This window comes from Cygnus olor, chromosome 12, assembly GCF_009769625.2.
Source record: "Cygnus olor isolate bCygOlo1 chromosome 12, bCygOlo1.pri.v2, whole genome shotgun sequence".
NCBI lineage: Eukaryota > Metazoa > Chordata > Aves > Anseriformes > Anatidae > Cygnus > Cygnus olor.
In genome coordinates this window covers 87,563-115,375 of record NC_049180.1, presented here as the reverse complement: position 1 = coordinate 115,375, position 27,813 = coordinate 87,563, and the positions used below count along the sequence as shown (strand labels likewise).

At 44.9% G+C, this 27,813-nt stretch overlaps 2 protein-coding genes across 2 annotated transcripts in view; one reads left to right on the top strand and one right to left on the bottom strand.

Annotated features, from left to right (window-relative positions):
- Positions 1-17,574, top strand: part of PHLPP2 (PH domain and leucine rich repeat protein phosphatase 2) — a gene marked incomplete at its 5' end in the record, with an annotated part of 33,751 nt that extends 16,177 nt beyond the window's left edge. Inside the window, 13 exons of the mRNA XM_040571128.1 lie at positions 65-211; positions 2,572-2,802; positions 3,638-3,840; positions 4,352-4,412; positions 5,139-5,234; positions 6,622-6,777; positions 7,532-7,732; positions 9,225-9,387; positions 9,901-10,031; positions 10,421-10,531; positions 10,994-11,182; positions 11,316-11,547; positions 12,776-17,574. Coding sequence (XP_040427062.1) covers positions 65-211; positions 2,572-2,802; positions 3,638-3,840; positions 4,352-4,412; positions 5,139-5,234; positions 6,622-6,777; positions 7,532-7,732; positions 9,225-9,387; positions 9,901-10,031; positions 10,421-10,531; positions 10,994-11,182; positions 11,316-11,547; positions 12,776-13,915 — 3,061 coding nt within the window. The remainder of the gene's footprint in view (positions 1-64; positions 212-2,571; positions 2,803-3,637; positions 3,841-4,351; positions 4,413-5,138; positions 5,235-6,621; positions 6,778-7,531; positions 7,733-9,224; positions 9,388-9,900; positions 10,032-10,420; positions 10,532-10,993; positions 11,183-11,315; positions 11,548-12,775) is intronic.
- Positions 17,575-18,286: 712 nt separating this feature from the next.
- Positions 18,287-21,118, bottom strand: MARVELD3 (MARVEL domain containing 3). Its single transcript, XM_040571705.1, has 3 exons — positions 21,016-21,118; positions 20,806-20,906; positions 18,287-20,666 (listed from the first exon to the last, which is right to left on the bottom strand). The coding sequence occupies exons 1-3, from the start codon at positions 21,072-21,074 to the stop codon at positions 20,056-20,058; spliced, it is 771 nt and encodes a 256-aa protein (XP_040427639.1). The 5' UTR covers positions 21,075-21,118; the 3' UTR covers positions 18,287-20,055.
- Between the last annotated feature and the right edge of the window lie 6,695 nt (positions 21,119-27,813).

Below are 27,813 nucleotides of genomic sequence, written 5' to 3'. Positions count from 1 at the left end.
TGACTGTAAGTTTTTGTTTTGAGACCATGGAGATTTGCAAATTAACTGATATTCTTGCCACTAGGTTTTCTCAATTGAAGAGCCTGAACCTGTCTCATAATAGACTGGGAGAGTTTCCTCTATCACTGTGTGAGATCTCTACTCTGACAGAGCTTAATGTCTCCTGTAATGGACTACTTTGTTTGCCAACACAGATTGGCAAACTATTGAAGTGAGTGTATTTTTCATTCCCTTGTTATAAACTTTCTTAATGTTTTGGTTGAGCACAGCTGACGTAAAGGTGCTACTTATGAAAGTATGAGTGCTGGTCAGCCAGTTCTCCCCTGAAGACTGAATGGTAGATATGACTCCAGTAGAGAGTTGAGAACTAAGACCGGCAATAAGGCTTGTTTTTCCTTCCAAATAAAGATACCACAATATTTTTATACAGTTGTCTTTTTAAAAGTTACTGGTATATAGCAAGTTACTGCTCATTATTTGTGACTTCCTGCCTATTCTACTAACTAAAACACGCTGTGGTAAATCAGTTTTGTAATAGTGGAGACTAATGGATTTTGTCTATTTTGAAGTGGCCTTGGAGGACACTTAACAGTTAGTTACCATGTCTTGAAGCACAAGTGCCACCTTGCTGAACTGCAATAGACTTGAAGGCTTCTAAGCCTATGAATATATTCCCACTGAAGCCTTTTCTGTTCTCTTTACTATTATGGTGTCCCCTTATTGGTTAAACATTAAAAAAAATGTTTACAAAAGAGCAGTTAGAAGTTTCTAAAGATTATGCTGTCAAGGACATTTCCAGAAACTGCAAATTACTACAGTGAACATCTATAAAGATCAACCAGGCTTTGTAGAACTACATAAAAATATACACACCTCTCAGAATTCTGAGACCTCATTTATATAAGCAAGAACATGCTGGTTATATCACTGAAGTATTTATAAGTGTTTTACACAAAAGGGATAGCAGATTTTGTACCTGTACACAAGTTTAAGGTATAAGAACAGTCTCGGGTGCGATTCCTTAATCACTAGTGTAAAAAAGTTTCAAATGCTGATGTAGAAAAGATGAGGAAACATGCAGATGAAGCATTGTCTGAAGACAGTTTGTTGTCATTGTTTCTCAAATATGTCAATGCACATTTTTCTGCAGCTGCAGAGGACTGTGACTTTCCAAAGTTCTGTTTATTATTTGTATTTAAGATTTTCAATACCGATGCAGTTTCTGTTAAAAAGTTTTAATTTATTGTACAAAACTTTTCTGTGGTAACTTCTCGCAGAGGACTAGTGCTTTTTCTAACACTAGCGTATGGTGCATGTGTTTTGATAGCTTTCTACAGAATTGATTGGTTTTTGTGTTAGGAAGTTTTTAACATGAAAGTAGTTGGGCGATCCCTTCTGAAAATTTTATCTTAAAATATTTGCTGGAGGAAAACTTCTCCAGTTTCGTCTGTGAATACCCAGGATACACCAAAGCTTAAGCTTAGATAAATTTAATTGCAAAGCTATTATTGCTTTTGGATTTGCAATGGATAAATGTTGGTATTGAACTATTGGTTCATTGTGGCCTGTTCTTCCTCCAGCTTTTATCTTTTTTAAAAAAGAAAAAAAAAGAGGAGGATATCTGCAGCTACAATGGATGTACATAAGGCATTTCCAGAGCGGTCTTTTGGCTGTACACAAACTGTAATCCACACACAGACTTAAAGTTTTCAGAGGATTACAATTTAGTCAGTTATGGGTCCAGTTATCTTCTTGACCCCTTAAGCCCTTCTTCTTTATAAGAACTTCTTTTGGCCCCAGGCTGCATTTTTACTACTGCTAAGCACTGTTGAGCAAGTTCTTTGTTGGAATGTGGTCATAAGAAAAGAATTGTATTTTGGAGGCTCGAGTCTCAAGAGTCATACAAACTTCAAAGCAATTTATTTTGCAACAGAAAGCTACCCTGGAAAATATTATTTTCTGAATGGCTGCTGGGGAGACTAGAATTTAAAAATCTGTTATCAATGCTTTAGTGTGGTAGGAATTGTGATTAAACTGTGCCATAAGTGCCATAACTGAGTGAGTGCCACGATAGTGATATGAGACTTCAGTGATTGGATGCTGTTGACTTCTATTGTTTCTGTTGTTACTAAGTGATGGGCTTTGAGAGGCCTGTTGTGTTACTGCTGTCTTTTTTATTTTTACTTTGTCATAGGTCTTTTAAAGATTGTCCAGCATGCTAAATGAGTTCTTAATTTGTAGAAAACCAAATGATTAAGTAAATATCCTTTATTTACAACACAAGTAGTGATTTTTATTTTGTTTATGAAAATTTGGCACAACTAGAAGTTTACCTCCAAAATAATTTAGGAACTATTTGGTGTTGTGTATATGCAATTCCAAGACTATTACTTGAGTGATAAAATTACTCCAGTAACTTTATGGATACAAGAATAAAAATTTTATCCATAAATACCATTAAAAATAACCACATTGAGACCTTGCAGTTATGCAGGTAAATTCACTGAAAATGCAAAAATGTGATATTCAGTACTCTTTGCTGAATTACTTTCTTTTTTTTCACTGCTGCAGTCTCCAGAGCTTCTGGCTAGATGGGAATTTCCTCACATCCTTACCAGAAGAGCTGGGAAGTCTGCAGCAGCTCAGCTGTCTTGGGCTTTCCTTCAATAACTTCCGTGAGCTACCAGCAATTTTTGAGAAATTAACTTTTTTAGACAAACTAGCACTGGCGGGGAATTTGCTAGAGACCCTGGACCTTGCAGTGCTGAACCGTATGAGTCACATCAAAAGCGTGGACCTGAGGTAAGGGGTAAACTTGCACTTACATATAGACGTATAAACTAGATTACTGCTTTCTCTTTACAGCAGAAGAGCTGTGTAAATTCTGGTACATTTTGCAATAAATTGGGTGTTCTGGTTTTTTTTTGCCTCTTATTGATTCTTTAACTTTTAGGGAGTTCTGTTTCTGAGGGCGTGCAGGATTCACTTAGAGAAACTAGGCTAACTGAGCAATGCCTGAAGCAACTCAGTCATGGAATCACAGAATGCTTTGTGTTGGAAGGGACCTTAAAAGATCATCTAGTTCCAACCCCCTTGCCATGGACAGGGATACAAGAAATGTGACTTAGTACTCTACTTTCCTTTTTTTCATACACTGTTACCATGAGCTTAGCTTTGATCTCTCCTAGCCTTTTCTTTTTTTGTTTTGTTTTGTTTTTTCCTCTAGAGGTATATTAGGGGTATATTCCTGATTCTTGAGGCTGCCAGCTGCAGAGCTCTCAGAGAGGGACAAAGAATTTTCTGTCTGTGGCAAGGCAGCCTAGTATCTGGTCTCTGTATTAGTTTGCTCTGTCAGTGCTAAGTAACTGTCCATTGGCCTGGCTTCAAATTTCTAGACTGTAGTCTTCAGAATCTCTCAAATTCTGGGAAATTTAGTAGAATGGTTTCATCTAGTAGTGCAGACATAGGAACCATTTTTCATCATATTCACTGCCTGAGATCCACCATTGCTCCTCATATATCTCACTGTACTTTGGGGTTAGCCTTCACCAGATCTCTTCCTTTCTCTCTTCTTACTCACATCCAGTGTTCAGTGTCCTATTTTCTGACTCTGTACCTCTTATTTCTGAATATTTAGGCTGAACAACCTGAAGAGAGCAGCAGATGACACTCCAGAGGGGAATAAATCTGTGACTTACATGGATTTACGAGACAATCATCTGACAGACCTGGATCTCAGCTCATTGGGCAGCCTGGAGCAGTTGCACTGTGAACGGAATAAGCTAAAAGAGTTGACACTGAGTGGCTTCTCCCTTCGGGCCCTTTATGCCAACAACAACTGTACGTCTGTTTACCTTCTTCATCAGCCTTCCTCCTTCAAGCCTTGGGAGTAAAAGAAGCAGCCCTTTGCTATCTCCCACAAAAAGAAATATTTACAATTATGTTTACAGTAGTGAGACCATACATGACGGGTCTTGTGAGGTCAGCTCATAGGGATCACATTATGGATGTATGTGCGTTGGCTTTGTAACAGGGAGAGGTTATACTGCTGAGTTGCTGTCCAAGGAATTTGTATTCCAGTAACAACTGCTTGTGAGTCCACAAGTAGAAGTACTGTTCTCCCTTGTGGCATGATGGCAGATGTGCCCCATGTGGCAGATGGAGAATGGAACAGTGAGAAGCTGTAGTGTGCATATGATAGATGTATGAAGTGTGAACTCTTTCTTAAGAAGGATAGTAGACACATTGAGTATCTGCAGAGTAAGGCTGAGAGTCTCACTTGCTAGCTAGTCTGTGTGCTTCCCTGTTGTTTTCCCCTCTGCAGTCTTAATTATTTGCTTTACTTCTGTAGGTCTTACTTCTGTCAATGTTTATCCAGTTCCTGGTCAACTGACATGTCTAGAACTCGTCCAGTAAGTGACTGTACAGTACAGAATATAAAGCAAGTATCTGAACGCTTTGTTGTTTTCTGCAGAAAATTTCTGGAGCTTTTAAGCTTTTGAAAGAGTTTAGAGCAATTGAGAAAAGGCACTCCATCTTCACAATAGAATGGGAAAACCCAACACTGAATGTGTCCCAGACCAGAAGCCCCTCTGAACCAGTTTGACCTGTCTAGGTGATTAGCTGTCCTTCAGCTATAGGCTGTAATCAGCAAAATAAGCCAAATAGGGACCGCTGAACCTGTGGCAGTTTACTGGGCCAAATGGTGGGAATCCATTGTGCAAACATTCGGATGTTGGTGGTCATCACTGTTGGCTTTATTGCCTACATCCACCCAAGAGCAGCATTGTTGGACCTGTAAGATAGGATGCCCAGAGGATCTGATGACATTTTGCTTCAGTTTTGGGTTGAAGCGCAATAGCAAGGTAGCGTAGGGTGGCTAGTTCTGCTATGTTAGTGCTTTCAACAAACAAAAGCCTCATCATCAGAGCCTTGCAACAGTATTTTCTACCAATCATGCACCAGCTCAGTTTGCATTACGCAGTTGGCCATGAGATAAATTCCTTGTGACTAGCTCAGATATTGTTCATTTTCTACTTTTTTTTTGGTTTGGCTGTCACTAGTGCTGTGCAGGGCATATTCAAACAGGGCATATTCCATATGGAGTGCTCGTGTCTAGCTTTTTCTCCTTTTCACAGCAATCAGCTGCAGTGTGTCCCAGACTGGGCCTGTGAAGCAAAGAAACTGGAGGTTTTGGATATGAGCTACAACCTCCTTGTGGAACTCCCATCAAGGTAAGCAAACTACTTCATCAGTGATGTGAATGAGGGGATTGAGTGCACCCTCGATAAGTTTGCAGATGACACCAAATTAGGCACAAGTGTTGACCTTCAAGGGTAGGAGGGCTCTGCAGAGGGATCTGGATAGGCTGGGCCAATGGGCCAAGGCCAACTGTATGAAGTTCAAGGCCAAGTGCCAGGTCGTGCACTTGGGGCACAACAACCTCATGCAATGCTACAGGCTGGGGGAAGAGTGGCTGGAAAACTGCCTGGTGGAAAGGGACCCGGGGCTGTTGGGCGATAGCTGGCTGAATGAGAGCCAGCAGTGTGCTCAAGTGGCCAAGAAGGCCAACAGCATCCTGGCTTGTGTCAGAAATAGCGTGGCCAGCGGGATTAGGGAAGTGATTGTCGCTCTGTACTCCTCACTGGTGAGGCCACATCTCAAATACTATGTTAAGTTTTGGGTCCCTAACTACAAGAAAGACATAGAGGTGCTGGAGTGTGTCCAGATAAGGGCAATGAAGCTGGTGAGGTGTCCAGAAAAACAAGTCTTATGAGGAACAGCTGAGAGAACTGGGGGTGTTTAGCTTGGAGAAAAGGAGGCTCAGGGGATACCTTATCACACTCTACTATTACATTAAAGGAGGCTATAGTGAGGTGGGGATTTGGCTTTTCTATAAGCACCAAATGATAAGATGAGAGGAAACAGTCTCAAGTTGCTCCGGGGAAGGTTAGGTTGGATATTAGGAGAAATGTCTTTCCTGAAACAGTTGTGAGCATTTAATGTTTTTAAGCCATTCTGTACAGGTCCATAAGGATATAGTTCCAAATTAAAACCTCACCCAAATGGGCAGGGTGGTTCTAGGCTATGTCCAGATGTGTTCAGGTGCCCTTTCTGATTTTTTTTTCAGTTTTCTTTGCAGTTAGTGAGGATAGAAGCCCTTTTCCAGAATTGTAGTGATTATTGAAGTAAATGTGACAACAGCCTCGGAAACACTACAGGAGTGCTAAGCAGCCTCTTAAAGCCCTGAATCTAAGTTGTCACTTCTGTCTGCCTACAGGTTTAAACAGGAATTTAAACCCATCCTTTGTGATTTTTTATCTTCTTTTTCATGTACATGAGAGAATGTTAGGTGTGTGCACACAGATAGACTTGTGTCACAAATTACAGATCTGTAGTAGCGTAGAGGGAAATGCAGATATACTTGTGAGCACAAATGGACTGAATTACCTTGCTACACATGTTTTTCTGCTTTGTCATTGTTTGCATTTTATGGATCAGTGTACTTTAATTTTTCTCTGCTGTACCGTCAAATTACAACTGATTAAATATTCCATTTTGCCATTATGTGGATGTGAAGTGGAGTGAACCAAGCTGTCGTAGTAAATTGTGTCTTTATAGGATCCTCAGCACCTTGAGCCTTCGGAAGTTGATGGTGGGGCACAATAATCTGCAGAGCCTCCCACCTCTTCTAGAACACATTCCACTGGAGGTGCTGGATCTTCAGCACAACCTGTTGACTGAACTCCCTGAGATGCTCTTTTTCAAGGCTCTGAAGTGAGTGGCAGTAACATGCGTCTTCTGACTGCGTTAACCTTTGAAGCTGTGAAGGCCGTTAATGGTATCTGCGTGACTGTCCTTGTGAGGTGGTATGGGCTTTGTTGCCATTTGCGTAAGAGATAATGAGTGTGGTTTATGAGGAGGTAATTTAGGTGCCATGAGAGAAATCATCAAGCTGATGTGAGGGGATCAGTCCATGTTACTGTTTAGTTACAGGAAAACAGATATTTGCCTAACCCAACGGTCAACCAATGTATGAACTTCAGTTTCAACTGTTTCTAAGATCCTGTTACTGCATGGAGAGCTCTGTCTTTAAAAGTAGTGCATGAATTCAGGTGCAAAGAAGACAAGACACATAGATTTTCAGATGTTACAACAGAAAGCACATCAGGTCGTGGGAGAACAGCAAGAGTGACCCTTACTGTTTGTCTATTCAGACATGAGTCAACCCTTCTTAAAAGACTCTAAGCAAGAGTTTATGTAGTCTGCTTCCACCAATATTGCCCACTCTCTCCATCAGCTCTTCAGTACCCACTGTTTACTGTAAAATGCTGTGTGCATCTGCGATGTTACGTAGCTAGTAAGTCATTTGTAGACTCATAAATCTTAATGTGAGTAGGGATGTTACGCTGTGTTGTCTGAGTTGCATAGTGTTGTTGCTTTGTCTGCATAGGCAATTACATAGCTGTTTTTCCTGCTGTTAATAGAGTGGTTTAGATGAAGTCTGGTTTTTTGCACTTGCTGTGGTTAGCCTCAGGTACCTGAATGTATCTGCAAACAGCCTGGAATCCTTGCCCTCTGCATGTACAGGGGAGGAGAGTCTGAGCATGCTGCAGCTGCTTTACTTGACCAATAACAACCTCACAGACCAATGCATCCCTGTCTTGGCGGGACACACAAGTCTACGGATCCTGCATCTGGCAAACAACAACTTAAAGGCGTTCCCTGCAAGGTAAATACATAAGGCTGATGGGCAGGATGGGCAGTCAGCATCCTCCTGGTGAGCATTTACTTTGTGCTTCAGTTGCTGTCAAAGCAAGATGTTGTCCCTTTGGCTTGATGGCAAAGACCTGCCATCCCCACGTGTGCGCACAGGAATAATGTTAAGGGGGAACTGGCACACGGTACTGCTGTTTGCAGTGGTTGCTATCCTAGTTGTGGTGGATGTGTGTGTGGGGATGGGGGCATTATTTCTTCACAACTTCAGTGTTACTGGCATGCAGCTTGTTGTGCTGCATATTTTCACTTTTCAGTCTTGCCAGAAGGCCCCTAACCAGACTTGTCTGAACTCTTGCCCAATGGAGGTCATATAATTTCATCCGTTAATTCATGCACCAGGCTCGCAATTTGGTGTTGAAATAGTGAGAAATCCATGCTTACCATGGAAACTTATGAGGCTAGAGATTCCCATGTGTTCCTACAAAATTGCAAGTATACTCAGCCTTTTTAATGTCTTAGAATGTAGGGAAGGTTCCTTTGAACCTTTTCCAAATTCTGATGTTTTTCTGGCTATATAGACAGCAGAACTTGGATGCTGCTCTATTAAAAATCATAAGCAAAGATAGTTTTGCCTGCCAGCATCTGAGTCCCCTGAGGATTCTGAAGACTATTTCGTCTCTTATTGCAACTTGTAGAAGTTTCTATGTGCATAGCATTACTTAGCTAATTTAAATCACATGCTTTTAAGGTAATCTTAGGTTACCAAATAGCTCATATTACTATATGTTGAAACTGAAATTCCACTATGTTTTTTTATCTGCAAATTCTTCTAGGCTTAATTTCATGTGTGCATATATTCTTTTTAATCACTGATTCATTGACTGTCATTGATTCAAATGTGGCTCCCTGCCAAGGCCCTAATAGTAGGACTAACACTGAATTCTTATTTCGTTATTACTTTTCAGTGTCTTCTGCAATCCAGTCTTAGGGTATCAAATGTCTCTTTGAAGTGTAGTATAGGGTTAGTGCTATACTGGTAGACTTCTGTGTCAGTTTAATTTGTAGTCTCATTTAAAAAAATAAAAATAAAAATCTGTTGTATTATCACAGAATTTTTTGTGTGTGTGTCAGCACAATTAATGCAATGTTGATTGCATCAATGCAAGCTTTGCCATGATTTTCCCTGGTACTGGTTAGGCAATGGAACCACTGTCTTGTAAATCTGTTTATTCGTACAAAGTACACTGACACAGTTTAGATTTTCGCTGACAGTTTTCAAATTAAGACTTTACAGTCTTCTGCTTTAGTGCTGTAGAAGTCAGGTGAAGGGATCTGTCTGTAGTGTAAATCCAAGCCGGGCATCTGGGGACCCTGAATTTTAAGTACAGTATCTCTTTGGACTCTTGGAGTGTCTATGGATACTATATCTCTGGGTTCAAAAAGTGACAAACGATATGGTATTCTTTTGGCCTAAAAGATATGGTATTCTTTTGTTTCCCTTTCAGCAAACTCAGTAAGCTGGAGCACTTGGAAGAGCTGAATCTGAGTGGCAACAAACTGAAAACAATTCCCACAACAGTGGCAAACTGCAAGCTACTTCATACTCTTATTGCACACTCAAATGAAATCAGCATCTTTCCAGAGATCCTGCATTTGCCCCATATTCAGGTATTCTTATGGAGCAGGTAATGAGAAGAAGTTTGGGTGGGAGAATGAAGAGTAGCTGCTAGAAGAGGAACTGGAGATCCCAGCATTTTGCTCAATTAGCTTGTGAAGAGGGAACAAGATACACATTCTAGATCTGTTCCCTCTCATAACTGACTGAAGATGGTTCACCTCTTTAATCTTCGCTGTCTCTGTCTTGGTGTATTTCTTCTGTACCATTTGAGACAGCAGGATGTGTTATTTATCTAGGTAAACTTGTATGTATAGGCCTTACATTATCTTTAGTGTGACCCATTCTTTCTGTATTAGAGTCCTGGCTATTGCAGGTTATAAGCATTTGATGATTATAAATCATTCTTCTACTGATAGGTCAGCTCCATTTTCATGACCTGTTTGAGAGATACAACCAGTAGCAGGAATATATATCATGTTAGGAAGGAGCAGTGGAGTAACTGATCACATGAGAGAACAGAATATTTTCGTTGTCATTGTGCTTTTTTTTTTTTGATACTGCAGATTGTGGACTTGAGTTGCAATGAGTTAACTGAAATCCTCATTCCTGAGGCACTGCCAGCTACCTTGCAAGAGTTGGACCTGACTGGAAACACAAACCTGGTCCTAGAACACCAGACACTGGACATCTTCAGGTGAGTCATGGAGATGCTAAGCCACTAGTGACAGGCACAGCGAAGGGTAACCCTTCCCAGGAGAGGAAATGGAATAGTAATGTATGTATCATAGTACTGCATAATGGTATAATGTTCCCTGCTTAGGCAGCTGAAGCTTTCTATCCTGTAGTAAGGGAAAGGGCTGGGTTCAAACTGTCAGAACAAAGAATTTTTCAAGTGGTATGAGGTTCTCCCACCTGTGTCCGGCATAAGTACTCAGACATCTCCAGAAGGCCAAGCACCTCTTCTTGGTGCAGTTCTTTCAACAGGCTGCCGTCTAAAATTCTAGACGGTACGTGGTCCTTTGGCCACAAGCTGTTCAGCATGGATGGCATCTAGAAGTGATTTTTCTTCTTCTCTCTCCATAGTCACATTTCCACTCTGAAGATTGATGCTAAGCCCTCCCTCACAACTGACTCAGCACTCACTTCCACCTTCTGGAGTCATGGAATAGCTGAGATGGCTGGCCAAAGAAATAAGTAAGTATTGTGGTTTGCTGAACCCTGACACTTTGTCTCCTCGGGGTGCTAAGTGGAGTGCATTGCTAAGCACCCATGCAGACATGTTTTGCTGAACAACTCATCCATCTCTGTCTCTCAATCTCTTGCTCATTCTTGCTAACTCAAGCCTCAGTGCTGTCCTTTTCCTTGTTTGTTATGCTTATTCTGGGACCTTTAGGCTTTGTTTCCCGCTCTAGCAGAGGTGTTTTTGCTTTCTCTTGCAAACTCTGCCCCTTGTCCTCCCCTCAGCATGTTCAAGGAGAGTTTGGGAGTGTCAATAATAAGCAGCAGCTGTACATCTCATGGGGCAGTGGGTGTAGGGTCAGTGGCTTTTCTGCCCTGTGAGAACAGTGCTCATGACAAGGTGCCTGATGGCCGTGGTTTTGGGGACCATGCAATCCTTCGAGGCAGATTAACTTTGCCTGTATGTTTTTCTAACAGGCTATGTGTGTCAACGCTGGCAATGGGAAGCTTTGCAGAAGGAGTGGAGGCTGTGTATGGCATGTTTGATGGTGATAAGAATGAGGAGCTGCCACGTCTACTGCAGTGCACCATGGCTGATGTGCTCCTGGAGGAGGTACAGCAGTCGGACACGATGTTCATGTCCAACACCTTCTTGGTCTCCCACAGGTAGGACAGTGAGCAAGCTGGTCCTGGTGGGACCTGCATAGGTGCATCGGTTAATGTGCTAGGTGGGGTGAGGCCACACTCCAGAATGCCTGTCATGGAGTCTGGAGCCTTCCTACACCTTCTCCTCCAACAGGAAGCTGGGTATGGCTGGACAGAAGCTGGGTTCCTCTGCTGTCCTTTGCTATATTCGTCATGATTTGTCTGATCCAGCCAGCAACTTTTCTCTGATGGTGGCCAATGTTGGGACATGCCAAGCCATTCTTTGCCGAAGTGGAAAACCTCTGCTCCTCTCCAAAGTCTTCAGCCTCGAGCAATGTTCAGAAGATGCTAAGAGAATCAAAGAGCAAAAAGCCATTATAACAGAGGTTGGTTTAGACTTCAGCTTTCACCTGCCAGTAAAAGCTTGGTTCAAGTACACACCATTCTGAGCTCTACTGCCTGCACAATGCTGCAGGGGAGAGGGTGGCATGAAGATGCTCACATGACTTATCTGTTGCTTCCTGTCCTGTTTCTCTTGATAATTAGCTGTTCAGAATGACATGTTCCTTAAATACCCATCATGGCCTGAGAATTACAGGTACAGAATGCCAAGAATGAGTTGGGGAGAGGTGGAAGAAAGAAAATAGATGTGGAGCTAAACTGAGATGTGGAGAGAGTGGTATATAACGCTGTTTATGACTTGGGTGAGTGTGGAGAAGAGCCACTGAGGACCAGAGCAGGATGGCCTGGGAGATTATGTTGTCTCAAAATTCACAAAATAATCTAGTCCATCTTGTGTTTCTTGGAAACCATGACTCAAGTACCTCTTTTCGGATTTATTCCATGTTTTATTCAGTGAAGGTACAGGCTAAGTGGCTGTTGAGATATACTGAATGTAGATATCAAGTAGGAAGAGGTGGAAATTTTACACAAAAAAGGCAGAAGTGTATTTTTATTTGTTTTTTATAATTATTTGTATTTTTATACAAAAGTATTAAAATGATTTTGGAAAAATTTTCTAAATGTTAACTTTCTAAAAACTTGGAAAAAACAGGGAAGTTCCAAAGAACTGGAAAATATGTAGTCAAAAAAGAACTGAGAAATCAGTGTCAGTCATATTAGCTTTATGAACAGTGGATCTTTAAAAAAACAAAAAACACGTTTATGGAGTTGTCTGATGAAAGTGTTATCCCTGCTAATGTGTTACAGTTCTGTGAGATGCTATATTCCTTAGCATTCTGACTAACAATAACTGGAATGAGTGTAGCATATTAAATGATTTAAAAACTGTCTGATTCTGAAAAATGCAAGTGAAATTATTGTCTGAGGAGATTTCCCTGCATGTGTTCTCTGACGGTTTTTAATAATCATCAGCAGCAGCAACATCTAACAACAGAAATTAAGAACACTGAAATTAATTTAAAAACAGCAGGAAAGTCTTGGCTGTGGTTCCTGGACCTAAATCCCTTTAATCCCTTTCTTCTGTACTGTAACTGACTGTACCTGTATACTAGTATTTCTCAATGCTCTGAACCAGTTTATGGGCAGGGGAAAGACTCTCCAAATGATCTAATAGTGGATCTAATGTTACTGTTTTTTTTCTCTTGTCTGCAGGACAATAAGGTCAATGGTGTGACTTGCTGTACTCGGATGCTAGGCTGCACGTACTTGCATCCTTGGATCCTGCCCAAGCCACATGTCAGCTCCATTCCACTGACTGTACAAGATGAGCTGCTACTTCTAGGGAACAAAGCTCTCTGGGAACACCTTTCTTACACAGAGGCTGTCTCAGCTGTGCGCCATCTACATGACCCACTAGCTGCTGCAAAGAAACTCTGCACTTTAGCCCAAAGCTATGGTTGCCAGGACAATGTAGGTGCAATGGTGGTGTGTCTGAACATCAGTGAGGACAGCTGCACCTGTGAGATGCATGGCATCACTCTGCCAGGCCCTGGGGGATTTAGTTCCACCGCTGCCAAACCAGCAACACCTTCATCTAGCAGCGGAATTGCTTCAGAGTTCAGTAGCGAACTGTCTGCTTCTGAGGTTAGCAGTGAGGTGGGCTCTACTGCTTCAGATGAGCACAATGCTGTTGGTCTTGATGGCAGCTTGCTACCACGACAAGAGCGACGTTGCAGTCTACATCCTTTGCCCCCCTCAAGTATCTTTCAGCGCCAACCTTCCAGTGCCACCTTCTCTAGTAACCAGTCTGACAATGGCCTGGATAGCGATGATGAACAGCCTGTGGAAGGTGTGATGACAAATGGCAGTAAAGTGGAGGTAGAGGTGGACATCCACTGCTGTAAAGGAAAGGGCCTGGAGTTTGAGCCTCCTGCCTTAGAGTACAGCTCCTCTGCTCCAGGGCCAGAGGATGACTCTGGGCTTGTCCTCATCATTCAGAGACAGAACAGTGTAAACAGTGGCACTGCACAGGGAGGGATCAAGGAAAAGTGTGAACTGCAGAAATCTCCTTCCACATGCTGTCTCTATGGAAAGAAGCTTTCCAATGGCTCCATAGTGTCCTTGGAAGAAAGTCTTAACCTCATCGAAGTAGCCACAGAGGCACCCAAGAAGAAGACAGGCTATTTTGCTGCTCCATCCCAGATGGAGCCAGAGGATCAATTTGTGGTGCCACCTGATCTGGAGGAGGAAGTGAAGGAACAAATGAAGCGACACCAGGACAATGGAGCAGATCAGGAGCAGAAAGAGGAATCTGCAGTGGTTCTGCCAGAGGAGTTTGACACAGCTTTGTAGTCCTACAAGTACTGCTCCCATATTGTTTGTCCCAGGAAGCTTTGTCCCATAAGGGCTGTCTCTCTCTTCAAAGAGAGCTGGGATCTGCAAAGAGTACAGGCATCTGCTGCTTCCTTAATGGAATGGAGGAGGAATGGTAGTGCTAAGGTTTGGGCTGTCCACTTTTTGCTGTAGTCTGTTGTTCTGTGAGTGTTCAGATCAGCAGTTGAGCTCTGTGTTGGGGACTGTCCAGAAATTGTGCAAACACTAGTAAGAAGACAGGTGTTCTAGCGCCTGCCTCTTGCTCCTTGAACCCTGAGGTTCTGCCAGCTCTGCTGGAAAGGAGCTGGAATATGCTGGGGGGGGGGAGGGGGGAGAGGGGAGGCAGGGGGGTTAGCTGCTGAGGGGGCAGTATGCAGTGTTTGGAGTCCTGTGAATATTTTTGACATAGGTCCTCCTGGCAGCACCTGACTTCATTATTCCTTGAAAGAATACAGCCAGTTGCAATGAAGCTGACGCAAGAATGGTTTCCTACACGAATTGCAAGCACTTTTATTGATTGCACTTAAGGTGTTCTGTTCCCCTTCAGCCCAGCACTTTACTACTTAGGGCCAGGGGAGAGAGCACTCCAGTATCCCTGTCCACAGCAGGTGGGGGAGACTTTTCCCAGTGGTTATTTGTTAGGGCACTAGAGGACTCAGGGTACTGGTGTTCTGATGAGCACCAGTGCAGGTAGAGTGAGGATTATAATGGGATCAGGCTATGCAGAATGAAAAAATACACAGCTGGGTGATAAGTGGTTGTCTACTGATGCATTTTACATGGGGCATAAAAAAGATCAGCTCTGGACTTACTGATTGAGGTAACATGTAGAGCCAGTGCTAGCTGCAGAGCACAGACACAGCTCAGCAACTTGTCTACTTCCATCACAGATGCTTCACAGTAGAGGCTTCCTATATCCAGAAGACACATCATGAAACCATGAACTCCTGCTTGTTTTAGTGAGGTACTCAGTCTAAGAGGAAGCCAAGGTAGAAGCAGTGGCGTGTTGCTCTTAGCCTAGCAAGCAGTTGGGCTGGTCTCCGTATGCTGGGGAAGCGTTCAATGTTCTTTCCCACCAACATAAACTGCACTGTCTTTATTACCAGCCACAGCATCTTTGCTTGCATCTAAAAGCAGGAGTCAGTCCAAATCCAGAGCAACCTCTGTTATGTGGTACGTGCCCAATTTGGCTGCAAACAAGGTGAAAGCATCTTTGTTTCTTCTTAGTTTTCAATGGAAAAGGAAAAAAAAATTCACCTTAAAAACATCTTTGTCAGCAAAAGAGGGGAAGAGATGTTTAAAACAGTCCCACTAATGGTGAACTGCCCAGTCTACAGTTGCTGGATGCATGGTGGTTCCATTAAGATTTTTGGTGCAGGGCGTAAGTTGGCTGCTTATGTCATCATCTCATGTAAGTGCTGTGAAAAGACCATGGCCCCCATCGTGTGCAGATCTGTCTTCCCTAGCTGGCAGAGAGCTGGACAGCAGCTTCCCCTGTCATGTCAGTGGTGCAATAATCCTGACTATAATGTGGGCTAGTGCCTTTTCTTCTTTATTAATTATATTTATGAAAAAAATGTGAAAGTTTTTTCTCAGGAGCTCTGAGGGGCTTGAGTTGTATATTTTTTATCAATTTCAGGCCTTGATTGGAAGGAAATACTGTGCAGACAACTTGTGGGATTCTGACAGTAGAGATCTTTTGACAAAATCTAATGGAGTTTTACTTAGATTTCAGAGCTCCTTGAATTTCTTCTCACTAAGGGAAAAAAAAAATGTGTTTTTACCATGCATGAGAGCAACTTCTTAGGTTATACCTTGTGCTAGTTACAATGTAATCATGAAACAACCCCGCTTTTTTCCAAAGTTTAAACTCACCTGAGTTTTGACTCTGTTTAAATGTCTGCCTCACTTTGAGAGAAATGCTTACCCTTGGAATTGTAGAAACAACGTTTTGAATCCTTCGGGCATAGAAATAACAGACAAACCCAAATCTCTTTCGGGTTCTCTTCATTTTAAGTATACAGAAAAGGTTCATCCCAGTATATTTGACAGTAACTTTTAATTCCTTCACTGGCGATAATGTCACCAAATACCTGTGCTCAGGCCAAAAGTGTCTGATAGCTGAGTAGGCTGCAAAGCAGTCTCTGTTCAGTGTGGGATTGATGCAGAAATACACTCTTCTTTCTGAATAAGACTGTGACAAACCTTGCACTTAAGAGAGTGGTAGATGTTAATGCAAATCAGGACTCTCTCTTGCACTGTTGTAGAAAATCCAGTGTATCCTTGCCAGTCTGAATCCCTAGCACTTAACCCCTTTTGTTTTCCAGCCTCTCTAGAGACTTCTCCTTTTTTATCTTCATCTTTATAACATCGACTTATATTTCAGGCTTCAGAGGAGCACTGCTGTAGGTGGAACACACATAAGTGGGAAAAGTTTAGTGAAGGACTCATAGCTGAGAATAGAAAGTGTTTTCCCAGGTCTCTTCCGTGAACTTCATATTTGGCTCTTGGAGATGGCATCATCTCCACTGAGCCACATCACTAAGAACGTCTCGTTCTTTACAGGCTTACCGGTAGAGGTTCTCAACTTGGGGTCATCAGGCTCTCTTGTCCCTACTGACCAATGCCAGACCTACGACGTTCCAGGTGGCCATAGCCAAATAGCCAAGTTAGGCTGGTGAGTTAGTGTGTGTCTCTTTTGAATAACTCCGGCCCTGTTGGCAAGCATGCTCAATGAGAACAGTTGCATCGAAGACACTGACCTGTCTGCCCTGTCCTGTCCAGAACGACTTCAGCAAAAGGAACCAATAAAGGTTATATTCAGTGGCACCTGGTCAGAATTTGAGTATTGAGGGCAAGGGATAGCCTCAAAGTTGCTCCCAGCACCTGAATCAGGCCTGGTAGAAGCAGCACCACAGATTGTTGGAATCTGATCAAAATCCTCAACTGGATGGGTGAGGGTAAAATCCTGTTCCAAGAAGGAGCAAGTATTTCCCTGACTCAGGGAGAGGCTGCTTTGAGGCCTGAAATTCTTCTAGTATACAGGATGTTAAGCCACAGCTAAAGCCCTGGGACTTCAAGAAGTTTCTACGTTCCTGAATGGTGATGGCTTTCACCTCACTTGCCAGAGGGCCTTTTTACAGGCAGTAGGTTCACCTCTTCAGTTTTTGTGCAGCCATTGTCTGCTCTTCCCTTGTAGCCTGAAGGCTCAAGTGTATTTTTCCCCCATTTATTCCATTTTAAAATGTTACCATTTTTTTAAATTTCACTCATGACTCAGCACGTTAAAAAATGTTTGCAGCACACTGGCTATAAAATAATCTTTTTCATGCTTTTTGTTTTAATAAGGAAAATATTTTATGTATCCCACTCTGGCATGCAGCTGTAATTATTCCTCTTTTATTGTACAGGGGAGTAGATTGTTCAATGAATGCACCTTCAGCACGGGGGCCTGTGTGTGTATTGCTTTGGAGAGGCAAATAACATTGCTGGAAAACACTATTCCATTGATTCTTTACTCAGATGTATAGAGCAGTTCAGGAAGGAAGAATATTTTTGCATCAACTTTTCAGCTGATTTAGCAATAAAGATTTTTACTTTTGTCTAATTATATATTTTGATTCTGTTACTGCACTGGAGGGAATATGTGCAATGTCCCAGTCAAACATAGTTGTGGCTAGCCACGGTCATGCTGTAGGGTCCCCTTTGCTGAGCTATGTGCTGCTTCCACTCATCAGGCTTCCATATAAAAGCTACTTGTAGAACACTGTGAGGATGGAATTCATAATACCAAATATTAGGCAGCTCTCTGTAACCTACCAGAGGAATCTTGCCTGTGAACTTGCTGTAAATAGTACTGTACAGCTCTTTAAAAGTAACTGCAGCAAGCAGGAAAAATAGAAGAAGTAGGACCACAGTGGACTGTCCACATAAATCCTTGCATTGAAACACTCAATGCATCTGGCTACTAAAAGAAAGGAGAAATCAAAGAAACCCAGAAGTACCTGGAGTGTTACAATTTAGAATGTTTTACTTTTGTATCTCTGTATCTCTGGTTCCAGCAGTGTTCCATAGTTTCAGAAGCTGTGAGGATTTAGTGCCAGTTAACCTGGAGTTACATCCATGACAAAGCACACAATTCCCGTGTAGTGTGGACTCTTAATTTTTGTTTTTCCTATATGGGCAGAGTTGGTCTGTGAGACCAGTGGTGGTTCCAGCTTCATATAAATGTACATTGTGGGCACTGCTCTGAAATGACATCTCATTCTGAGGCATGATTATCTGAATCTGGTGCTAGTTTTCTTTTCCATGTTACATATATAAAAACACAACCAAACAACAATTTTTTAAGAGTACATTTCACCTTTATATGCTTATAAATAATACAAGATCAGAATCTCATTTTCCCAGCTTGCACATTAAGAATGTTTTGAAAACAATACACGTCTTAAACCACCTGTCTGAGCTCTTAAAGCTTTTCCCTGATTAGCCCAACTCAGGGAGTCAACTTGTACATAGCAATTTTGCTTTTATAAAAGATCATTCCGTACAAAAGGGTACCCTCACCAAGAGAGTTTGAAAAGAAGACATTGTGTCACAAATTAGGCTGAGTATATTCACCATTCTGTAAGTTTATTTCAGGATTCTCTGATGGCAATATAAATGCCATGTTCAAACTGCCCTGTTAGTGCCAAAAGATCTATATGAAGCAATAATTAGCTGCCACAACCACCAGCCTCATTGCTTGCTTCTCTGTGGACAGTCTCTGTTCTCAGTGGACAGCCACAGGTCCTTTGTAAAAGTCTCAGCTATGGAAAGCTGTTCACCAGCAGAAGTCATAGAGTCATAAAATGGCCTGGGTTGAAAAGGACCTTAAAGATCATCTAGTTTCAACCCCCCTTCTCTGGGCAGGGTTGCCAACCACTAGAGCAGGCTGCCCAGAGCTGCATTCAGCCTGGCCTTGAATGCCTTCAGGGATCGCGCATCCACAACCTCTCTGGGTAACCTGTTCCAGTGCCTCACCACCCGCAGAGCAAAAAACTTTCTCCTAATTTCTAACCTAAATCTCCCCGTCTTAGTTTAAAACCATTCCCCCTTGTCCTATCACTATCTACATATGTAAACAGGAGTTCCCCCTCCTGTTTATATGCTCCCTTCAAGTACTGGAAGGCCGCAATACGGTCTCCCCAGAGTCTTCTCTTCTCCAAGCTAAACAAGCCCAGTTCCCTCAGTCTTGTGTGTCCATGACAGATACCAGCTGTGCTATCTGATACATGCTGGGAGATTATCAACATCAGCTATCTTATTTTTAGGAAGGTGCTGGGTACAACATTTTACCATAAGCAATGTCCTAGTACACAAAGTACTAGATGAGACTGAGAGGGAAACCTAGAGCCTAGTTAAGCAAACCTCTCTTTCAACGATCTACATTTGGGAGCAAAGATTTCTCCAGAAGAGTATCTCAGTATGCTCCCTGACTGCATAGCCTTGAAGCATTCAAAACCAAATGTGCTAAAGAAAAAAATGGTTTTAGCAACGACTAAGAGAACATACATTGTTGGAGCACATCTGAGATAACAGGACTCGGAGTGTCATCAAAGCTGTAATTGAAGGCTCTCTTCCAATTTCAGTGGCTGACCAGTATAAGAGGTAAGAATGGTCATTCAGATGTGCAGTGGTGAGAAAACAGATACGCATCTGATGTTTATATTTATCTAACTTGTTCTGATCATTAATCCATTTGTTCCTGTTTTGTTATTTATGGTGTCTTGCCAGCTACTTGTAGCAAGATCTCATTGGAGGAGAACAAGCCACCTTGAGAGAGGGGTAGAAGCACTACCTGTAAAGCAGGCAGCTTGCTAGAGTCAACAACACCCATTCTCTACTAAGAGAGCTGCCAGATGAAGACAATCCACGGGACAATGTGTCCACTAATAATTCAACAATGCAAATCCAAGTTTGAATAGCTTGGCTTCACTATATTTGGAACTGTACTGTTTCTGTGTGTGTTCTGTTGTAGCATTAAGGATACACTGTTAACAAGCAAGAAAAATGTGCTGTTTCATCTCAGTAGGGAGGCTGGCAAAAATCCTGAGCATTACTAGAGCAGAGGAATAATTCTAAAGCTCATAGACTTGTACTGGCTTCTGTTTCAGTTTGCAAACTGTTCTGTACCCCTTGACAGCCAGGCCAGCACTAAGCAGGTAGGCCATGACAGCTATGCAGCCTAGGAGGCCAGCAGCAATCTCTGCCCCATGTAGGCTGCACCGAAAGCCCTGATAGCCTTTGCTTTGGTAAAGCTGCTCTCTCTCTTTGCACACCGATGAATTATAAACCTCCAGCAGATGATGGAAGAAATAGTACAGAGCAGGCACCAAGCCAATGGCTACCACTGCGTCCAGGGTGCATTCAAGTAGGAGCCATGCTGGAAAATGCCACGGTAGCTGTAAGACACCAAACAAAATGAGAAGGCAGGAGAAGACCATTAAAGACCCTCCCATGGCCATTGCTGCCCTTGCAATTGGCAGCTTGAGGAGGTGGAAACGCTGGTCAAGCTGCTGGGCCTTCTCCCCATCTGCTCCGCTGAAGCCGCTGTACGCCCCGCCGTACTGGTAGTAGTAGATGCCCCCCAGGCTGGCGACGCCCGTGTAGCCTCCCGTCGAGCCGTAGGACACGGAGCTGCAGACCAGGACCAGCGCGGCGAGCAGCGCTCCCACCCCCTGGCAGCAGGCTGCAAGAGGAAGGGCACCGCGGTGGGGCCGGGCCGGGGGCGGCCCCGCGCTCGGGAGCAGCCTCTCGCCGGGCCGGGCCGGGCCGGCTGCTCCGGCTGGGCAAGAAGCGGGTCCCGCCGCGCCCCCGGCCCCGCTCACCCCTGGCCGTGCACAGGTAGCGGCAGCGGCGGCACTCCAGCGGCCCCGGCGCAGCGGCGCAGCTCCCCGGCGGACCCTGCGGCCCCGCTCCGGACACGGCGCTGAGGGGAGACAGAGGCGTGAGGGGGGAGTCGGGCCCCCCCGCCGGGCCCCTCGCAGCCGCCCCCTCCCGCCCCGACCCACGCCGGGCCCCTCGCGGCCGCCCCTCACCGCCCGCCCGCCCCGGTGCCTCCCGCCCGCGGGACGCGAGCGCCGCTCCTCTCCGCCATGGCCCGGCGCAGCCCCGCTGCCCTCGGCCTCGCCGGGCACCGAGGGCGGAGCGCGGGGCCGGGCCGCGGCCTGGGGGAGGCGCCCGCCGCGTCCGGGGCTCGTCGCGGCTCTCCCGGGACCCTGCGCGCGGCCCCGGCCCTCCCGCGGAGCCGCTGTGGGCACGGCCCGGGCGCTCCCCTCGGCACCTGCCGGCCGCGGCCGCGCCCTTCGCGTGCCGCCGAGGCGTCCCCTCAGCCCTTCGTGGCGGCGCGGCCCCGAATCCCACCCGCCGTGCGCAAGGCGCCGTCTTGTACCTCTCGGAAACTGAGCCCGGCAGTTTTTCCACAAGTTTCCGCTTTTCCTGCGCTGCAGCTTTTTGTGAAAGTGTCCTGCACTCTGTTTGTCTGCCGCCTCAGGCCTCTGTCCTGCCCCTCTGTCCCCTTTCTAAACAGAAGTCGCAGCCCTTTTAGTTTCTCCTGGTACAGCAGCTGCACCGTGTGCTCTGTGGTATTAGCTGCCCTTCTCTGGATGCTCCTTACTCCCCTACATCCTTGGTGTAATCAGACCTGTACACAGCATTCAAGACTTGAGTACATCGGTGTTTTGAATCATGGAAAAATAACTGTCTGCCTTGTCCTTTGCCTTTCCTGGCGATGTGCAGCAACAAGACTGTAGCCTGATAACGCGAGAAGCCTGTAAACGGGAGTACTTCTGCAGACTCAGCACTGCAGGAGAACACCATCCTCCGCATTTCACCCTACTCCATGAAGGACAGGATATCTGCAAACTTGCCTTAAAAGTTACCTAATTTGGGGATAAGAGAGAAGCAAAACAAAGTAACTTCTTGTTCAACCCCATTTCAGATAGGGGGAAAAGAGTTGTAGGATGATGTAGTTAGGAAATGGGGAGCTGTTGCAGAGCCTAGGACAAAAGCTCTGGAGACTGCAGGTGCTCATCGACACTGTTGCACATGCCACATGCCTTTTGGTGTGATCATGTTTCATCACTCATGTTCATGTGTTAGAACTAAGACCTCCTTGCTGCCATGAATAGGATGAGCTTAAAAGTCGTTAGCAACCCTTTGTATAATTTTAGGATTATGAGCAATGCCATTTTTCCTAGTAGAACTATTAACTGCTGTGAAAGGGATATGAACAACCAAGTTATGAATAATAAGAAGGAATGGAATAATTGTTTCTTATGCAGCGTGTTGTGCTGGTCATCCAGCAACCTGAGCCAAAATTGTCTTTAGATTTTGCGATGTGCTGGAATTACTTGTTCCAAGAAAGACAGAGCTGGGAAATACTGTTGATTCGGTGGTGCATCAGTGTTTTACTAGAGTGTTTGCTGCCAGCAAGTGAGGTACAAACATCAGGGCATTGCAAAACTGAGTCAGTCTTATTCCATTTATTTTGCTATATTGAGAATTGTTAACAAAATGCTTTGCATCATGCTCAAATTATCACAGCTGGTAAACCAGCTGAGCCTGGTCAGCATCATCTTTTGGATTCCTATTTTCACTGCAACAAGTAGCCATCAACAGAAGAGAGCTACAGGAAGCTCAGGGCACCTGTATTAATGTTTAGCTCTTCTTTGGCATCCCTCTCTCTCCTTCTCCCTAACCCTGCCCCCTCTTTCCTCCCCCTTCCTCCCCCCCCTTCCTTTTTTTTCCAATTCTGTTTCTGGCTGACCCTGATGTCATTGCTGCACTAAGGGGCGGGAAGGGCCTGGCCTGGCTCGCCATGGACAAAGAGCTCTGACCTGGTTCAATGCCCTCCCTGGGAACTTGGAGGGTGAAGCAGAAGGGGTGAGTTGTGAGCTGCCTCGTATTTCTCCAGTGTGAGGCAGGTGGGACCTGCAGCACAATCACTGCTGAACACCACAAACAGGTTTATCAACTGTCCCACATAAATAAATAGTCACAGGAACAATGAGCTCAGCACGATGACGATGCAGCAGTGCTGCAGAAAAGAACTGGAGGTGTTTGTGAATCACAAACTGAACTCAAGTCCACAATGTCATCCTGTTGCGAAAAAAACTAACATCACTGGGGTGTATAAACAGAAATGTCACATGTAGGACATGTGAAGAAATTCTTCTCCCCCCCCCCCCTTGCTCTTTTCTAGAGCAAAAGAAAGCTCTAGAAAGATAACCTAAGAAAAAAAGATGGAACACAGTCTTTTCATTTGCCTGAACAGGTGTCTATTAACAACTTTCAAGCTTGTTAATAGGGAGGCATCTTAACTTGCAACCTTGTAAAAAAATCTGTCAAGAGAAGGGGAATATTTTGGTCTCCCTATTTGCTGTTGGCATGTTCAGGAAGCAATGTTCTTAATTTGAAGTAAAAGAGATGTGATTTAGGCATGTACACACACATCAAAAAAAAAAGAAAAAAAGAAATGCTTCCCCCCACCCCCTACCCCGCACACACTGCCTCCACCACTTCCTAAGGAGAAGAGCAGCTGTCACTGGAGCAGATCCATTGGCAGGTGGCAGGCCTCCATCACTGGGGCTCAAATTCAGTCATGAGAGGTGTTGGCCTGCCTGTGCTGTAGGAAAGTGAGGTGGCTGGTGCTGCCCACCCCACTCAATGCAAGCTCAAGGTTTCCCCTTGCCCTGCAGGGCCACCATGCCTCTTTCCACCCCATTCCCATTGGCTGGTCACTGCCCTCATGGCTTCAAGGCCGTCCAGGGGGCAGTTGCCTCAGCAAACCATGCAACAGCACGAGTATCTGAAGTCATAACGCAAACACTTACACAACATTTGCCCGGATGTAAGCAAAAAGGAAGGCTTGGCAAGGTGTTTCTCTTTGCAGTGCCTGCATGCTGGAGCCAATACCGCTCACACTGTGTGGAGCATTCTTCGCAGCAGCTGTAAGAGGACTTGCAAGTCCTTCATTGTGGCTGCTGGGCCTGTAGTCCATCAGTGCTGCCTATGCTCCATGAACCTGGGGTACGCTCTGCTTCTTTCAGCATACTTGCAAGTGTCCTGCACATGGACTTAAGGCCAAGGCTGAGCAGTGCACAGTCTCTCATGATTGTTGGACTCCTTCCCTTCCCCAGTGCTACAGTGATCAGTGGCTGGGAAGAGAAATTTGGATTGCGCAGCACAGCCAGCATCAGGCTGTAGCACTGCATTTGCAGACACCAGTATTACAGGAGGCGCACAAGACCTTATGGTCATGAAAGCATTTGGTCTTTACACTCTCTAGTTTTCTTAACAGAGAGGAATTGCTATGGTGGGAGCTAACACTCATTAAGGCAGGTGTATTAATGCACCTGTTTCCAGCCTGGACCAAGGCCTGCATAAGAGAACTCTACAAAGAGCCTCAATGTGAATGACTACCCAGAGTATCGCTGTCCCCACTGAAATGCCCCATGTGCACGCACAGTGTGAGTCACCTTGATCCACTTTCAAAAGAAGTGCAGAGATTACACAGGCCCCAGAAGCCACTGCTCCCCTTTCCAGAGCTCAGCTCACAGGGGCACCAGAGCACCCTGCAAAACGCTTGCTGTACACAGGCTACTTTTCCAGAATGAGGTGTCTCTAGCTAGACTGTGCAATTTGCCTTTCATATCTTCAGATTTATATTTCTGAGGTCAAATCAAAATTCATCCTAATTACAGGCAGGTAGGTAAAGTAGCTACTATATATTTTTGAGTTACTAGTTACTGGCTTTGATTCACTCTTTGTGGATTCTGCTGTCTTGCTGGCTCTTAAGTAAAATATTTGCACAGCTTTGTATAACCTAGCTGTTTTTTTTGTTTGTTTGTTTGTTTTTTGGGGGGGGGGTTGAGTTTATGGTGGTGTTTTTGTTGGTTAGTTGGTTGGTTTTGGTTTTTAGCTAATTTTCTGCCCTGATTCTGCAAAGAAATGCTGTGCTCAATTTCAGCTGAATGCACAGCCATTGTGATGGTTTAATATATGTGGATATATGCAAGTTTGGCAAAACAGCTCTGTCTATGCACAAGGCAGATTTAACTATGAATTTGTGCAGTTTTCAGAGTGCTCATGTGACCTGACCTGTAACAGACAAGGGTTCTCCCTTGCATTTCAGGAGAGCTTCTGCAGTGTTATAAATATTATTGATATATATAAATATTAGGAATCAATAAACAGTCACAAAATTCACCAGAACCAAGGAGTCTCCAGGGCTATTTGCTTATCTAAATGAGAGATTAACAAGGAAAAATCACATACTTGGTTATTAAAAGCAGATTCAGCTGGAAATGACTAAACAGAGATTAGGCTACACACATATTTGTGGAGACCATCACTGAGTGGTTAGGGCTATGCCAGTGTCAGAAAAGACTGGACAGAAATTGATGAAAAAAAAAAACAAGAGGAAATAATTGCTGAAGTGATTTGTAATTGATCCCAGTAAATTTTTGTGCAGAGTACTGGTTAAGTGTCTGTCCCTGGAGCAGTATACCCTGAAAAAGAGTGTAGAGCACATGCGCAAAACTCTACTGGTGCACGACCTGCCTGCAGCCTGATGCAGACACAAGTTTGTCAATGCAGTGATGCTTGAGTCCATGCCTTAGTCAAGCAGCTATTTGTCAGTCCTCCTTTGTAACTCTGGCTGTCCAGGAACAGGCAACTGTTTGCCCGTCCAGGTTTGGACTCTGTTCACAGAAACAGACCTCTGGGCAATCCTAGTACTAGAACAAGGCAGTACCAAAGAAACACTGAAGCCATTACCAAGTTTCTTCTTCCACTGGGAAGAGACAAAGGCCAATTGCTGAAACTACAGAAGAGGGAGATGAAGAGGTATGCAACAAAAGACCTGCAGGGGAGAGCAGCTGAGAAAGAGGAACAGATGGTAGTGCAGGGGCTAGCAAGGGCTGGTGGGGTACGGAGGGCAACCAACTGCCTTACTGGTAGCAATGCGTCCTGCAGAGTGTGGCCACCTCTTTTGCTGCACTGTGCAAGGGCTGGCTTCACTGTATTTGGAGAATCAGAATCAGTCTCACAGAATGGTTTGTGTTGGAAGGAACATTAAAGATCATTTAATTTCCCCCACCCCACCCCTTCCACCCCCCCCTGCCATGGGCAGGGACACCTCCCAGTAGGCCAGATTGCTCAAAGCCCCATCCAGCCTGGCCTTAAACACTTCCAGGGATGGGGCATCCATAGCTTCTCTGGGCAACCCGTTCCAGTGCCTCATCACTTGCAGAGCAAAGAACTTCTTCATAATGTCTAATCTAAATCTACCCTCTTTTAGTTTAAAGCCGTTCCCCCTTGTCCTGTCCCTGCACTGCCAGATAGAGTCCCTCTCCAGTTTTTCTGTAGCCCCCTTTAGGTACTGGAATACCTCTATGAGGTCTACCTGGAGCCTTCTCTTCTCCAGGCTGAACAACACCAACACCGTCAGCCTGTCTTCATAGGAGAGGTGCTCCAGACCCTTGATGATCTTTGTGGCCCTCCTCTGGACTTGCTTCAACAGGTCCATGTCTTTCTTGTGCTGGGGGCCCCAGAGCTGAACACAGCACTCCAGATGGGGTCTCACAAGAGCGGAACAGAGGGGGAGAGTCACCTCCCTTGACCTGCTGGCTACGCTGCTTTTGATGCAGCCCTGGATACAGATGGCTTTCTGGGCTGCAAGAGGTCCTTCTCCTCAGGGCTGCTCTCAATACATTCTGCACCTAGCCTGTATTTGTGCTTAGGGTTGCCCTGGCCCAGATGCAGGACCTTGCACTTGGAACATGAAGTGCTGAGCTGTGTGCTCATGCTTTGTTCCTGAGAGGCTCCACGTACCACAAGGGGTGGGGTTAGGGGGGCTGCATGATGTTGGATCATCTAGAAAAGGACTGGAGTCATGCAGAGAGAGGAGAAGGGCATAGCAATAGCAGCAGAAACCCACTGATCCCATTGCACTGTGTCCTTCCCCTATCTGGCCAGGTTTTCATCCTTATGTAACTGAGTCTACCTCTGCCTCCAGAGCCACATTTTTTTCTCTCTTGGCAGCAGACTTCCACCATGCCCTCCCCTGAACCCCACTGCAGTGTGCAGGATGTCAGGTAGAGCTCCGGTTGCATCATCTTCAGGGTTGTTGCTAGGCAGAACAGGCAGCAGCGTCCTTGAAGCCTCCTGACACCACTTTTAACTCTGTCAGGGCTGCAGCATGGTAAGAGATGGGGCCAGCTGGGGGAAGCAAGAAAGGTACCCATACGTGCTTGGAGAGGGCATGACTGAGCTTCTGAATGTTGCTCATGTCAGGCTTCAGCAAAAAGGAGAGAAGAAACAATCCAGAACTGTGAGGCTCTTGACAGAAGAGAATCCAGCCAGCTTCCACACAAGACATTTCTCTGTCAAATGTTTTTGAAAGGCACTATTCCACGGCCAAAGCCCCCAGCATAGCTACTGTGGGAGGCCTGCCAGCCAGCCTGGGACTGGGGTCTCTGCCCAGACCCACTGGCTGCAACCCACCATCTCCTAGCTTGTCTCCAGCACCGGAATCCCTGGCCCCATCACCCCCATTGCAGCATTGTGGCCAACAGCAGGTCATGACTCCCCAGCAGCATCACCCAGCCCCAGGGCTGGGCTAGAGAGCACACACACTGTTAACACCTGGGAAGGTGCAGCCTTATTGCTGGTGGAGCAGTGGGCATGTGCTGGATGCAGGTGGTCATCTCTCCTCCCACACAGGAGCAGAGTATGAACAGACAAAATCACAGTGACCGCTGGCCTCTGCAATGGTGTCAGCAATCCATTTGCCAGGGGATTAGCAGGATGCCTCTTGCCCCTGACCAACTTTT